The sequence below is a fragment of the Salvia hispanica genome, chromosome 4 (genome assembly GCF_023119035.1).
Source record: "Salvia hispanica cultivar TCC Black 2014 chromosome 4, UniMelb_Shisp_WGS_1.0, whole genome shotgun sequence".
NCBI classification, from domain to species: Eukaryota; Viridiplantae; Streptophyta; class Magnoliopsida; order Lamiales; family Lamiaceae; genus Salvia; species Salvia hispanica.
Genome location: NC_062968.1, coordinates 9,737,279 through 9,753,535, shown reverse-complemented (window position 1 = coordinate 9,753,535; position 16,257 = coordinate 9,737,279). Strand labels below are relative to the sequence as shown.

The 16,257-nt window shown below is 34.0% G+C and overlaps 1 protein-coding gene and 1 non-coding gene across 6 annotated transcripts; both read left to right on the top strand.

Annotated features, from left to right (window-relative positions):
* The first annotated feature begins 4,612 nt into the window (after positions 1–4,612).
* Positions 4,613–4,699, top strand: TRNAS-GGA. Its single transcript has one exon. It is a non-coding gene; the product is annotated as a tRNA-Ser (tRNA).
* A 3,052-nt stretch (positions 4,700–7,751) lies between these two features.
* On the top strand, positions 7,752–11,728 carry LOC125224012 (sterol 3-beta-glucosyltransferase UGT80B1-like). Of its 5 annotated transcripts, XM_048127344.1 has the most exons (12): positions 7,752–7,785; positions 7,928–8,046; positions 8,254–8,365; positions 8,437–8,607; positions 9,070–9,133; positions 9,309–9,369; positions 9,727–9,907; positions 9,969–10,099; positions 10,377–10,479; positions 11,012–11,097; positions 11,176–11,223; positions 11,312–11,728. In XM_048127344.1, exons 2-12 carry the CDS (start codon positions 7,942–7,944, stop codon positions 11,669–11,671), a joined length of 1,422 nt encoding a protein of 473 aa, XP_047983301.1. In that variant the 5' UTR covers positions 7,752–7,785; positions 7,928–7,941; the 3' UTR covers positions 11,672–11,728. The 5 variants fall into 5 exon arrangements, with proteins under 5 accessions (XP_047983301.1, XP_047983299.1, XP_047983303.1 ...); XM_048127342.1 differs by lacking the exon at positions 7,752–7,785 and having other exon boundaries at positions 7,800–8,046; XM_048127343.1 differs by lacking the exon at positions 7,752–7,785 and having other exon boundaries at positions 7,801–8,046; positions 11,015–11,097.
* Positions 11,729–16,257: the final 4,529 nt, after the last annotated feature.

The window sequence follows — 16,257 nt, the reverse complement described above, 5'->3', positions numbered from 1 at the left end:
GATTAATGGATATTTATATCTTTAACACGGGAAATAATAAATTAAAGAGGTAATAGCCCGGATTACTCGTAATTTGGGATTGGACGGGCAGTCAATATTATTATACTATAGTGGATGATAATAATATTCTGTTTGGACTTGTATTAAATTGGGGCTCAATTTAATTAGTAAAAGTCCAACAGGTTTGGCCCAAGTCCAACCTCCATGGATCCCTAATCTGGCCCATCATAACTCAATATAAAAGGAGATTAGAAAGGAGATTTAAACAGATTTAATACATAAATTTTCGTGCTCCCCTCTGGGAGTGGACGAAAAGTCAGTTTTCTCAAAAACTGATATTCTGTCTTCTTTCTATTCAAGCCCTTTTCGATTCTGACAAGCTTTGCCCACCCAAAGGTCATTATCTGAGTTCGGGATACAGATTAGAAGATTTGTGGTCGAGTACGAAGATCTTCATGTGGAGAAGAAGCAAGCAATCGTCGATTCTTTGGAGAATCAGATCGGTAACCCTAATCCGTAGAATATCATGAATTAGGGTTTAATTCCTTAAAGCATGATTTATGTGTGTTCTAGCATGCAATTGATTGTTTAACATGTGATAAATTGATCACATAATCTGTCAAATAGATCCATATGTATGATTTATTTGTGAATGCATGACTTCCGCTGTGCAAGGGGCACCAATCCCCAGCAGGTACTACAACCCAAAGGGTATGAATTCAACTCTCGCCAAACATTAAATACTTACGCAAGTACATCATTCAGTATTACGCGTGTACATTAAAGGCCACTTGACGTACATTATTTAGTCCTACTTAGCCTAAACATTATTCCCTTAAACACGTACATTATTTAAATTACAAATTTACATTATTAGACATTAGGCGTACATTATTTCTTGTAAGAGACATATGCATTACTCAGAAACTGACGAGAATATTGAACTCCTATTTCTCCAATATTTTTTAGCGAAAAAATATTTAAATTGAAGTAAAATCGATGAATCATGGAAAGAAATAAGCATATTGAGATTTAATAAAGGAAAAGAAATAAAATATAAGTAAATATGTAACAGATGGCGTGAATTATGGAATTGCAATAACTGCCAATTTTTTACTACTCCCTTAAACGCCCTTCTCAAATTTTTTAATCAATAAAATTAATTAAATCAGACCCTATTTTTGGCCCTTAGATCTTGAAAATGGATGGTGGAGATTGAGAAGGAAAAAAGAATAAAAGATGTAAAAAGGATATGAATACATCCCTATATATATATATATACATTGTGAGTTTTCACTCACATTTATGTACGCATTCTTCGTTCCAAATGTTATGATTGGTATACTGAAAAACATATTATGAGCATGTTGCACGGATAGAATTGCTTGTATACAATATATTGTACAATCCACTTTTAACATAAGGCGAGAAGAAATAATTTTATCGCATTGGTGTTTGCTTGTGCATTTATAAGATGTTTCTCAAACATTTAAATGTATAAGAAGCAAACAAGTCTGATTCTTCTGCATAGTAGACTGGTCGTGAACGATGTTCACAGAAGGTGATGCAGTTAGTTCTTTGTAGAAGAGAAAAAGAATTTCACAACCTTGATAGACTTTGGCTACCTATCGTAAAAGGTTGCAGTGTCAGTCCGCATGTTTTCTTACCTTATGAAATAAACAACATTGGTGTGGTATAGCACTGAAGGATCTAACAGTTGACACAAGTCTTTCTTGCTATTTACTGAAAGACGAGGTCTCGGTGATTGTTATTTCTTAATCATTGTTGACATAACATTGAGCATATAATATTGATTATGCACTACTTTGATATATTAAAGGGTTTTTGGCTTTTTAAACCAAAACCTTTCCCCGAATTCCGGTTTTTCCCATGAACTATGAGATTTGTTTTTAAAACCACGAACTTTCATTTCGTTAGGATTTTCCCCTGGCGGGTCAACGATGAAACCCGGGTTGTCTATATGTCAATTTTAATCCTATTTGTCACTAAATTGATTACTTGGATACTATTTGGCACAATAATACATACAGTCACAATTATTACATAACAAATGACAACTTTTGAATAAACAAAACACAACTTTAACATTTTGAATTATGCTATTCGGGTCGGAAATGTGCTATTCGGGTCGGATTGGGAAAATCCTAACGAAATGAAAGTTTGTGGTTTTAAAAACAAATCTCATAGTTTATGGGAAAAACCGGATTTCGGGGAAAGATTTTGGTTTAAAAAGTCAAAAACCCTATATTAAATGGTGCAGATTTTTCGCAATCCAAGAATCATGATATCTTGGGTAGTCGTGATCAATGTCTAGAGGTGCTAGTATTGTTATTGCAATGAATCGTGTGCTGGATGAGTCCAGTTTGATAATATCCTCAAGAGGTATTCGAAAAAGGTTTTATTCTTCAGAAACCCGGTCTGTTGTAATTTATTCCAGAATAATAAATAAAGATTTTGAACTAGACAACTCTTGGAAAAAGATATTAATTAATTAAAGTCAAATAGCAAACTTAAATTAATTAATGGATATTTATGTCTTAAACACAGGAAATAATAAGTTAAAGAGGTAAAGCCCAGATTACTCGTAATTTGGGATTGGACGGGCGGTCAATATTATTTTACTGTAGTGGCTGATAATAATATTATGTTTGGACTTGTATTAAATTGGGGCTCAATTTAATTAGTAAAAGTCCAACAGGTTTGGCCCAGTCCAAACTCCATGGATCCCTAATCTGGCCCATTATAACTCAATATAAAAGGAGATTATTAAGGAGATTAGGAATGAAGTTAATGATAATTTTTGTGTTCCCCCTCTGGGAGTGGACAAAAAATCAGTTTTTCAGAAAATTGATATTCTGTCTTCTTTCTAATCAAGGCCTTTTCGATTCTGACAGGCTTTGCCCACCCAAAGGTCATTATCTAAGTTTGGGATACAAATTAGAAGGTTCGTGGTTGAGTACGAAGAACATCACGTGGAGAAGGCACAAGCAATAGTTGATTCTTTGGAGAATCAGATCGATAATTCTAAACCGTAGGAATTCATGTATTAGGGTTTAAATTCCTTGAGCATGAACTAATGTACGTTCTTGTTTACAATTTGATTGTTTAACATGTAGTTAATTAATCCTATAATCGGTCAAATAGATCTGTAGATCTGATTTATTTGTGTATGCATGACTTCCGTTGTGCAAGGGGCACCAAACCCCAACACCAAATTAGTGACTTACAAGGACCATATTAGCCTCAAATTCCGATGGATATAAAAATCATAAAGAAAGGCTTAATCCTACGACTAATTGCTCTTTTCTTTATCGCATTAATTGGCGTATTTTTCTAAGTGCTATTGTTTCCGCCTCAATTCTTCGTACAACAACTACATATTCGAAAAGATAACTCAACTACTTCTATTGTCATGGACCTCAAATTTGTATCTAATCGGTATATCTTTTATGACGATCTCAACATTACTTTGTATTATTATGTCTCCACCAAAAGCTTCTCCGTCGCCAGCTACTGCATTGTCCCATGATTCGACCTTGTTCGGAAGATTGCGGTCCATCCGGAGGCTCATGGGCCATCTTTGGACGATATGCTACGGAAGATTTCCAATGGATCAACGGCCAAGTTTAGAGTGGAGTTGAGCACCAAATATTGGATGCACGCCAGAAGGGCCCGCCATTCGGGGACAGTGGTGGCAGTGGCAGCGGATTTGCGTATGGATGGCTCTGGCAAGGTTACTAAGACACCGATAAAACTCCATGATTCAAACTTAGATCGTAAATTCAACTATGATTAAATAATTCTTTTTATTTGTATTTTTTCTTTTTTGTTTGCTCATGTCGTGTTATGCTTACTTCACTTAGTGTTAAAACTCTTAAATCTTGTCTCATATCGACTTGATGATGATTCTAACTCCTCTATATAAGTATGGATAATCCTCCCCCAATCCAGCGACCTTAATGTTTGCTACGTAGCATGTCTATATGATTAAAAAATCAATATGGAAACTAATTTTCTTTTCTTATGCAATAAGATATTGGCTACAATTGAAAAGGTCTTATCAATAAAATTCCCATTTATCCGCGATCTAGGCATAGCCAGCAATCCATTTTCTAATTCTTCTGATTCCCTCTCGTAGGAAAATGATCCCACAAAGAAAAGAATTGTACAGTACAAAATAACATAAAAATAGTTGAGAACTCTAAAGCCGGAAAGAATTTTGAGAATTTGTAAGGTATGGAATCGTAGTCTATATAGCATTATGATAGAAAGGTATCTATTAACCCTAGTCTAAAAAACCTAGACCTATCAATCAGTTGATTCATTCTAATTTATTGATTTAATCGAGTCGAATATAGTAGAAGTCATTTTTGCAAACACGAACCCCCTTTTTCTAAAAATTACAAATAAAAAAAATTCGTAAGAAAATAATTGTCTTGGGGCCTCGAAAGATCTTTTTTTACTTTGATGCAAAATTTTCTATTTTTTTAATATTATAGTTAAAATGGATTAGTCATACCTATCCAATAATCTAGAATCGAATAGAAAGAACTCACTATTCACTCGGTTTTTGATTCATAATCATTATGTAGGAGAGGTGGCCGAGTGGTTCAAGGCGTAGCATTGGAACTGCTATGTAGGCTTTTGTTTACCGAGGGTTCGAATCCCTCTCTTTCCGCACCTTCACTTAATAGATCCGTTTTATTAAAAATATCGAGCAATAGAAATGGAAACCTTTATTCCACCAGTTCAATCTTTCATTGATATAGATTCTCTATTCCCAATTGCCGCGACTAGGAAGAATACCGGAAAGAAGATTAAAACAGCCCCTCTGGCTATGATACATAAATGAGAAAAAATAGGAATCAAGACTCCATGAAAGCTTGAAGAATGAAACTTGAAAGCTTGAAGAAGGAATTGTTAACTCCATGAAAGCTTGAAGGAATTGTACTGTAATTAACCTATGAGAATATAATATACAGAGAAAGCAAAAATGAAAGAATGAAAAAATACGCACAGAAATGAGAGATGCAGAGCGGCAGAGTGGAGACGTGAGAGAACACCATTCTTTTAAAATCCTAGATTAGGGAAAAAGAATACTTAGGATTAGCGGAGGAAAAAGAATCCTCATATTTTATACTCCCCATGTCTCATTAGAAATGAAACGTTTTCGTATTTAGTTTGTCCCATTAAAAAATGAAGCGTTTCCTAAAATAGAAATATCTCTATCTCTACTTTTTCATCTCTCTTACTTTCCTCTCTCTTCATTAACTCACAAAACAACACTACATAAAAACCTGTGCCAATTTCCAAATATTGCATATTTAATGGGACGAAGGGAGTATTAAATTATCTGATTTTAGGAATCTGATTACTTTCCTTAATTTCCTTATAAGACCAAACACAATAATTTAATAACTAGGAATCATTTTACTTTCCAAATTTTCTCCAAACAAAGAAATTTAAAAATTTGAAATCAGATTACTTTCCCATGCCACAATCCTGTCAAACAAAACGGCCTTTGAATTTTTGCATCCCAAATATTTCAATTCGGATCACAATCGGTCCAAAATTAATTGTTCCGTCAAAATGCGGTTAAGTATGATTTTTAATTATTTTGAAATTGGAATCATATATTCGAATTTATTTATTCTAAATAAATGAAGTGAATATAAGATTAGGGTTCCCAGCTTGAATATAAGATTAGGGTTCCCAGCTTTCCCATCCCCGCCGTCAAAGCCGCAATTGAGAACACCTCTGCCCCCAAATTATTCTCTAATCCGCCTCAGTTATCACATAATCGAAATGTCTATTTGAATCCCCGCCTGCAATTAAACGATGAGGTGAAGAAGGTGGTGGAGATCATGCTGAGGGGGCAGAAAAAGAATCCGATTCTCGTCGGGGATTCGGACCTGGAGGGGGCGGCCAGGGAGTTGCTGAAGAAGGTAGAGAGCAGAGAATTTGAGAGGGATGGGATTTTGGATGGGATTTTCAAGAATGTAAGTGTGATTTCAATGGTGAAGGGGGTTTCAGTGGAGGAGTTGGGAGGGATTTTAGAGAGCAGGATTAGGAGTGGAGGGGTGATTCTTAATTTGGGTGATCTGAAATGGGCAGTGGAGCAGCCGGTGGTGGTGATGAAGATGGGAAAGCTGGTTGCAAGATTAAAGGGAGATTAAATAAATTAGAATATAGGATTTCAATTTTAAAATAATTAAAAATTATACTTAGTAGCTTAATTTGGTAAAAATCGAAATTAAAAACGTTGATTGTTATAATTTAACGGAATAGTTAATTTTGAACTGATTATAATCCGAGTTGAAATGTTTGAGATGCAATAATTCAAAAGATAATGGCTAAGACCAAAATCGTAAAATAGACATATGTTTAAGACTAGTTTTGGTCTTTACTCTATTATTAATACAATTTGTTGTACCAACTAAAGTGAGTTGACTCGGCTACAACTCGACGACATTAAGGCTTTGTTTATTTATGTAGGAAAGTAAAGTTGTCGAATAAGATAATTTCCAGGATTATGATTCTTGGAATTATGATTTTCAAGATTCACTATTCTTGGAAATGATTACACAAAACATGATTTCTTATGAATATGTTAATATTGTGTTTGGAAACATATTAGAATTGTGAAACTATAATTATCATTTACTTGTAAATTATCTAGTAAATTATAAAATATAAATACATAATAAGAGATTATTAAATAAACCAGACTAAGAGTCTATTTGGTCTTTTAAATTTATCTTAAAAAACTTTTGGTTTATAAATCAAGTGTGTTACCTTTTGGACTCATATAATATATTTTGGTCCAGAATTAATAATTATTTAATTTAATGGTCAAATGTGCTTTGATCCAATTAGCGACTTAATTATGAATCTAATTAATTATATTAACCTAATTAATTTATTATTAAAATTTATAAAATATTTTTACCTATAATTAAAATAATTAATATTCATAAAATATATTTTACATATAATAAAAAATATTTAATCCATAAAATATTTTTTCACCTATAATAGAAAATAATAAAATTTAAAAAATATATTCTTTTACCTATAATAAAATTTAAATAAAATTTATAAAATATTCAAAAATTTAATATTTATTATAGGTAAAATATTTTATTAATTTAATTTAATTTAATTTTTGTATTATAACATGTTAAAAAATTTTAATTTAATTTAATTTAATTCAATACTCCCCCCGTCCCGCTCAAGATGACATGTTTTCCTTTTTAGTTTGTCTCAATTAAGATGACGCATTTCCTTTTTTGATAACTTTCTCTCTCCAATTAATACACTCAATCACTTTTTCTTACTCCTATTAAAATATCCATATTTCTTTATCTCTCTACTTTAATACTCACACTCACCTTCTCTCTTCAATTAAACACTTTAACCAATAACTCCTAAAATCCCGTGCCGACTAAGCAATGTGTCATCTTAGCCGGGACGGAGGGAGTATTATTTAGTATTTTCAACAATAAATAAAAACAGCGTTGACCACAATTTGGCTCCGAATTTTCTAATAAATAATCATAAGTGAGTATATAATGTATTGTTCTATGAGCTGTACGTAATCATGCATGCATTCATTAGTGCCAATCATATTACCTACTTTTTTATTACAACAACTTTCATTCATAAATTCACAATATATATAGTTACATTATATAGTTTTAAGTCACATGGGACATGGCCCAACCTAGCTGTCTCATACACAGTTGCTTGCACGAAAGAAATTAGGTGTACAATCATTTCTGCATACGATTCATTCATTCGAATAAGAATGTATATAAAAAATATGTTGTGTTTCTTGAATTTCATTTGAGCTCATCGTTGATAATCACTTTAGTTTTGATTGTTCAGAGCTTCTTTTTTATGTTAGTTGGTTATATATCAATGAGCGATTGCAATCAATCAATTCCAAAGTTAAGCATTGCCATTCTTGTAGTCGGAACGAGAGGCGATGTTCAACCTTTTCTCGCGGTGGCAAGGAAACTTCAGGCAAGTCCTACTGTTAAGTCGTCTCAAGTTAACTGAGTAATTTCTTTTTTTGGCAAACACTTTATTATATTTCATTTCGTACTCTCCTTTTTTTTTCTATCATACTTTATTCTCTTTCCTACATTATCCTATCTCCACTTAACATCTAACTGAACACTCATTTCTTAATCTCGGTGTCGAAACACTGTGTAATGTGTAAAAAAACAGGAATACGGTCATTGTGTGAGATTGGCAACTCACTCTGAGTTTAGGGGATTGGTGAAGTCGGCTGGAGTAGATTTTTACCCAATTGGTGGAGATCCTCGTGTTATAGTTGAAGGTTTCACCTTCCTTTTTATGTCCATAGCCATTTCCTATCTTTTCCAAACAAAAAATTTAATTTTTCTATAGGTTTCGTCAAGACTCAAAAGATACTACTAACTAGTTGGCAAGATATAGCCATACAGTTGAAACAACTAAAGGCTGTTATGGAATCTCTTCTTCAAGCCTGCACTCAACCCGACCCGATAACCGGGGACTCATTTAGGGCCCAAGCTATTATTGCTAACCCTCCTGCTTACGGTTAGTAGTTTTCCAAGGCTCAACGTTTATGTAAGATCACTGGGGAAGTTTGATAGGAAAGATAAATAAATCAAATATGATATGAACACACATTTTAGGTTATTTTTGTTCATAAAACTCCAAGATATATGAGTTATCTATCCTACCAAACTGTCCCTAATTGTTGACATTCTTCAAATTTTATACTCCCCCCAATCCCAAGGTAGTTGAGTCGTATTCATTTTTTGTTTGTCTCAAGGTAATTGAGTCATTTTCTTTTTTAGTAAAAACTTTATTCCGTCTCTTACTTTACTCTCTCTTCATATCTCTTACTTTATTCACCCTCTTGCTTTACTCTCTCCACTTTTAATCTTTAACAAATAAATTTCTTAAATCTTGTGCCTAAAAAAAATGCCCCAACTACCTTGGGACAGTGGGAGTATTTCTTTACAATTATTGATAATGTGTAAGTAAATAAAACAGGACGTGTAGATGTGGCTGAAGCGCTTGGTGTTCCCCTCCACATCTTCTTCACAGTTCCATGGACGTACGTTTTATTTTTTTTCATTTTCACCATCTAATAAGGTCACCTTCTAAATAATGTTTTAATTCCTATTTCAACATATATAGTGCGTAACATGAAATTGATAGACATGAACATTTTATTTGTTTTAATTATGAAGCAAGCATACTTAATTAGAGGTACCCTACTAAATACGCAGGCCTACATGTGCATTTCCTCACCCTTTCATACCCCACATATCTCATAGAGCTGGAAATTGGGTATGTTATTCTTCCATCATATAATTCAACTAGAAATCCATTTATTATCTGGCTAAATTATTTAAAGGTGTCCATTTATTAGCTTTTTGAAAATATGTCACACTTTTTTTTATCGGATCGGGGATCGGGTGTTACAAATTCTGAGAACGTGTAATTAGTTACACAATCGCAAAATTCGTAACACCAATTTCAGAATGTCTCAAAATTTGTAACACTCAATTTCAGAAGCTAAAAAATAATAATAATAATAATAATAATAATTGACCTATTTACGGAAGCTAATAAGTTGACGGACCCTTCCAAAGAATTTTGCCTTATTAATTTCGTTTAACCTATCTATCTATATTTTGCATCCAGCTATCATATTTTGTTGTTGATATACTGATATGGTGGGGGCTAAGAGGTTACATTAACAAGTTAAGGAAAAACAAGCTGAACCTTAGCCCTATCAATGGACTCTTGGACACAAACCAAGTCTCAATTTCTCATCTCCCAACAACTTACATGTGGAGTCCATGTGTGCTGCCCAAGCCCAATGGTAAGTTCTACATTATTCAAGGTGCAGATGTATGAGTATATGATTTTGATTTTATTTGCAGATTGGGGCCCTCTAGTTGATATTGTGGGTTACTGCTTTGTGGATCTTGGAAGTAAATATGAGCCTCCTCAAGAATTACTTCAGTGGTTGCAAAAGGGAGCTGCACCTATTTATATCGGGTTTGGGAGCATGGTATGTAGGGGCGAGATTGCCATCTTACAATGTACCTCCTCTGTCCCATTAAAAGTGAAATGTTTTCCTTTTTTGGCTATCCTATTAAAAATGAAACGTTTCCTAAAATAGAAACAACTCTATCTCTACTTTTTCATCTCTCTTACTTTACTCTCTCTTCATTAACTCACAAAACAACATTACATAAAATCCCGTATCGATTCCCAAATGTTGTATTTTAAGTGGGACGGAGGGAGTATAGTCTTCAAATGGAAATATGATTTATTTGTTTTTGAAGCCTCTTGAAAATCCAGAAAAAACTAGGAATATTGTTTTGGAGGCATTGAAGAACACAGGACGGAGAGGGATTGTTGATCGAGGGTGGGGAGGCCTCGCCACTCGTAAGTAGTTGTTGCTGATTGTCACAATCATGAATGTTAAAGAAATTCATAAGATTTCATCCTAAAATCAATTAGTGATAGGATGACTGTCTCATTAAACTTATATAGTGGTTTCAGTTCTCTATTTACACCAATATGAGATATTGTTAAATTTATTTTTCTTCATTTGCCAACACTCTCCCTCAGACACCCTTCCAAGTGAATTTTGGGATTGGTCTTTTTTCCTGATCGGGTTGGACTAGCCTTCTATAGTGGGCCAAACATTTTTTTCATTTTCAATCAAAATACCCACTCTGATACCATGTGTGTTTGCAAATAGAGAATTTTTTTTTACATAGGAGTATTTCGCTAATGGTATTGTGCATCGTCTTTTATAGAGTTACAAATAGTGAAATATTGTAATGTAAAGAGATAAATTCTAATGATCCATAAATATTAGGTTCCTAATTACAAGGGATTTAGTATATAGAATCTTGATTTATGTGATTCTTGGTTATGGTTTAACAGAATGCACCCAAACATTTTGTTTTAGCAGATGCACAAGATGTAGCCGAAGATGTTTTTCTGCTTACTATTGATTGCCCTCACGATTGGTTGTTTCCTCAGTGTTGCGCTGTGGTGAGTTAATACATAGTGAGAGGTGCTTCAATAGTATTTCCAACCCAAAAATAATGAAGTCGGAAATTTGAGTGATAGGTTCATCACGGGGGAGCTGGAACAACGGCAACAGGACTGAAAGCGGGGGTAATTAAATGATTTTTGTTGTTGAATTTCTAAACATTACTACGATTAAATTAATTAGTTGAAAGTTGAAACAAAACAATGAATGCAGTGTCCGACCACAATCGTACCATTCTGTGGTGATCAATCGTTGTGGGGAGCCATAATATATGAGAGAGGAGTGGGACCTGCTCCTATTCCTATAGCACACCTTAGTGTGGAATCCCTATCAAAGGCCATTAGATTCATGCTCCAACCTGAGGTCAAGTCTCGAGCAGTGGATGTAGCTGTCAGTGTTAGAGATGACGATGGTGCAGCTGCTGCACTTGACTCGTTTCATCGCCATCTTCCGTTAGGCCTTCCGTTGGCAAAACCGGAACAAGGCGATCATGTGCAAACCGTTTTTGGTTATCTTGCTAGATTTTGCTGCCGATTTTGTGCTCCATTGCTTGGATGTTTTCTTTCTTCCTAGTACATATGCATTTGTTGTTATTCTTGCATGACCAATATTTAGTAATTTAAGCTTCAATATAGTGGTGTCAAATCGTGAGGGTTGGGTCATCATCGGGTCAACCAGATAACGACCCAACCCAATAAGACATAACCCGAATCCGACCTATTAAGGAAACTGTCAATCTGAAAACTAACCTGATCTGTTACCTTCAAATTCGAACACGATTTGCACCCGATACGAATCCTTTAACGACATGTTATAATACAGGTTGACATGACACGATAACTACCTGAACCTTATATTACACAATTAAAACCTAATATTACATTATTAAACTTGATATTACACTATTAAACCTAATTTTTGAACCTGATTTACATGATAAAAAATTAATTTACACGGTTTAAACTTAATTTACAGACCTTAAAGAATAAAAGTAAAATAGAATTTTTGAAAAGATAATAACATTATTTTTCAATGAGTTATTTGTGTCCAACCTACATCCAATCCGAACCAAACCCAAAATAATCATGTTCTTAACGGGTCAACCCGATAAGGACACAAACCCAATAAGGCATGACCAAAACCTATTAATTAATTTTATTTGAATTTTGTATCAAATTATCGTGTCATGTCAAAAAATTGTCAGCTTTACTTGAATGCAAGAGTATGACTTATCGAGCACCTAAAACATCTTCTAATACATAAATAAAATGTAAACATATGGTACAACTTAAATAAAATGTGAAAAAAAGTCCCAACTTTTTCGGTACATCTCCTACTCTACTAATATAAAATAGATATTTCATTATTTTTTGAATAAAAATACAAGACAAATACAATGAATTATGAAAATATGAAATATAATTGTCAACTCCAATTGGATTAGTTAAATAAGTCTAATACATTAAGTAATACTCCAAATCTGTTTTTATTTAAAAAATATACCCTCTCCGTCCCATAAAAATATGTCCACTTTCATTTTTCATCCGTCCCAAAAAAATAGCTCATTTCTATTTATGAAAAGTTCTCCACAACGCATTATCCATATATAGGCATGTCAAAATGGATATTGGGTATTGGATACCCGATATCCAAACCCGAAAAGTCAGGTAATTGGATACCCGAAACCCGATTTTTCGGGTATCGGATCGGGTAATCGGGTATCGGGTTACCAGATACCCAATCGGGTATACCCGAATTATTTGATTTATTTTTTATAAAATTAATAAAATATATTTTTATTATAATTAAATAAAATTTAATTTGTTAATTACATGTCGATGGATGAAAGATGTTAATATATCAATTTCTTATTGTGGATGGATGAAAGATGTAATTCAATTTAATTTAATTTCGTACTTTGGATGAATGAAAGATGAAAAATATAATTTAATTTCTTAATTACACGTGGATGGATGAAAGATGTTAATATGATATATAATTTCTTAATGTAATTTATTTTCTTATCATGGATGGATTAAAGATGTTAATATGTAACTATAACTTATGAATGTTGTATTTCTCAAAGGTTATTATTTTTCTCTTAAATTTCAAACTACTACAAAATTTTGTATGTCTAAAAGTTTTTAGTTATTTTCTCTTGAATACTACTTCAACTTTGTATTATATTCGAACTAAATAATATTAAATAAATTGTAAAACTTTGTAGTTAATTTGAAAATAAAAAATAAACAATCAAAACTACAATCGGGATTGGAGACCTGATACGCTCGGATTTTGCACGGTTTTAAGGCCATTATTTGGTCTGTTTTGAGTGTCAAAGTTGCATTACACGTTCATTAATCGCATATTTGATCCATTTTGGTATTTTGACGTGTTTTGTGAGAAATGTGCAAAATAAAGCAGAAAAAGGGCACAAAATGGTGAATTTTCGGAAGCAGGAGCTGCAAGGCAACCCAACGGCGCGGTCGCTGCAACGAGTCTAGAGAGTTCTGGAGCTGTCCAGCGGCCCGCTGGGAAAACGCGGCGCGCGACAGCTGTCTTCAAACTCGATTTTTTGGCGATCTGGAAGTCCAATCAGGGCGTGCTACATACCATTCTCTTCGTCTTGCAAAGAACTTCAAGATGGTAGAAGAATCACCTCAATCAGAGTTCTGTGGAGAGTGTTATGGCTGTTCTACCAAAGTCGCACAAAGCTGCCAGCTGCAATCTAGGCGGAAAGTTAAAGAAGGAAAGAAGATATTACCTTGTGAAGCCAAATATTTTCCTTCTACTATGGGGAGCGAAAATTCCATCTTACCTATTCCTTGGAGGAGACTTTTTACCAAATTTAAATCCTTCTCATGCCTATATATACCCTATAACCTCATTCATAGAATCAACCCTTCCATAGCCCCCAAAAGGGGAGCTTCATGGCTCCTCCCTCCATTCTCCAACCCTAATTCTTCATCCATCATTCCATCACCATTCTTGGAGATTGAAGCAAGGCAAGAGGAGCATGAAGACTTCAAGATTCATCCTTGGGTTTTGTTTGTTTATTTCATGTCTCGTACTTTAATCATTGTTTTAGTTCATCTGTCTATGGATTACTAAACAATAGAATTTTAAGGTTTGATAGTAATTGATTTTTATGTTGTTCTTTTTATGTTTAATGTTCAGAACTCGTTCCACTTGATTTTTCTTGAACTTTTGTTCGACTAATTGGCCGTTACCTTGATTATTGGTAATCTTTGATCGGTGATAGCTTTGATTGGTTTATCTTATATGTTCATACAATAATTGTGACATGAGTATTGATGCATGATAGGGAGAAATCGTGGTAAAACTTGAGTCGGATGAACATAGAACTAATTAGAATAACTAAAGAGTTAGTGAAATCATTATCCTTGAAATTCCTCTATTTGCCTAATTCTATCTTCTTTGCTCTTATGCTTTTACTTTATTTATATTTGTTTAGTTTCAAATCCAAAACTCTTGTTTTTCTAAATAGTATTTGACGCTTAGTACGTAATAACCAGTTGCACTTATGTTCCTCGTGTTCGATATCCCGGTACTGACCTTTAGCTATACTAGATCTACCATGTATATATGCAGGTATTTTTAGTGCTAATAAATAGTGCATCAAGTTTTTGGCGCCGTTGCCGGGGAATATTCTTGCTTTAAGCTGATATTGTAGAAAGGTTGATAATACTAATTTAGAGTGTAATATTATTTAAATTTGGTTTTCTTTCTTTTGATTTTTTTTGTGGTACATGGAGAGAAAGGAGCACATCAACGGAGGTGTTCCAATATTACTTTGATTTTTTAGGTTTTAATTTTTATTTTCATTTTGACAAAAAAATAAAAAAACTTTTTTGTTTATTTTCGTTTTGTTTTAAATAAATAAAAAAAATTTTGTAGCAGGGTTAGCAGTCCGTTGCGTTGAACTCAGCGGCCCGCCGAGAGAAGGACAGTGAGGGAAGATCATCCACAGCGATCCGCTTGACTGTAGCCAGCGACCGTTGAGGCGAGTCAAACACGACATTCTATATAAGGTATGTTTCCTCTTTTCCTTCTTTCATTCTTTTTCTATCTAACCCTAGCTTCCACTTCTCCCTCTCTTTAAATTCTTTTTCTCTACATTATTCACACACCCACACTCCTAATTCACATCACCAACTCAAATTCTTTGGATTCTACCAAATTGTTCTTGTGCTCAATTGTCAACCAACACAAGGTACGTTCTTCTTGTAATTTCTGAGCTTTGATCTTGAATTCTTTCATTGGATGACTTTGTTGTTGGTATATATTTTGGTAGTTTGAATTGGAGTTTGATGGGGGATGATATACTTTTGATAATTTGTTGGTGAATTTGTGAGTTAGATTTATTGGAATTGATCATTGTTGGGTGTGCTTGAATAAGCGTCTTGTTGTGGATGAAATTTGAATAACCCGTTGACTTGATTGTTGATACGCATAGTTCATGTTCATAGCATTGTGAGGCTATTTTATCTTGCATGACTTGTGTATATCATGATCTTGGTCTATTGTTGAAAATTCTTGCAAATTAATGGGGGATAGAGATCTTGATGGGTGATGATTTTTGAATCAAGGTTGATTACTTGGTCTTGCATGTGATTATTTTTACACCTTGATTTGGTTCAAGTTTGGGGGATTGCCAAATACTATGTTTTGTATCCTACTACAATTTTCTTCATTCTATGCTCACATAGGGAATACGTAGGTACAAAGGCATCCCAACAGAATTCCCACGATGGGGGATAACTCATGAGCTTCAAAGAACGTCAAGCTAAAGACGAAAAATAAGCACTTGTTGGGAGTCAACCCAACAATGTTTTGACAATTTTTTATTATGTTTTTGGTTATTTTTGTTTTGAATTTTCGTTTTAAAGCCTTGAAAGTTTTTCGCAGGTTCTAGACTCTCGCTAGCGACCGCTGCATGTGTTGCAGCGGCCCGCTGGCCATGCACTGGAAAGGCCTGACTCGTCCGCAGCGACCGCTGCTCAATTACAGTTCCAGCGCGACTTTTTGATTCTTTTCGAATTTTCGAACCGTCCGGACCTCACGAGAAAATTTCAAGGTATCTTTATTGTTTTCTAGTTTACTCACGTCTCTACCGACTCTACAAACTTATTTTACAC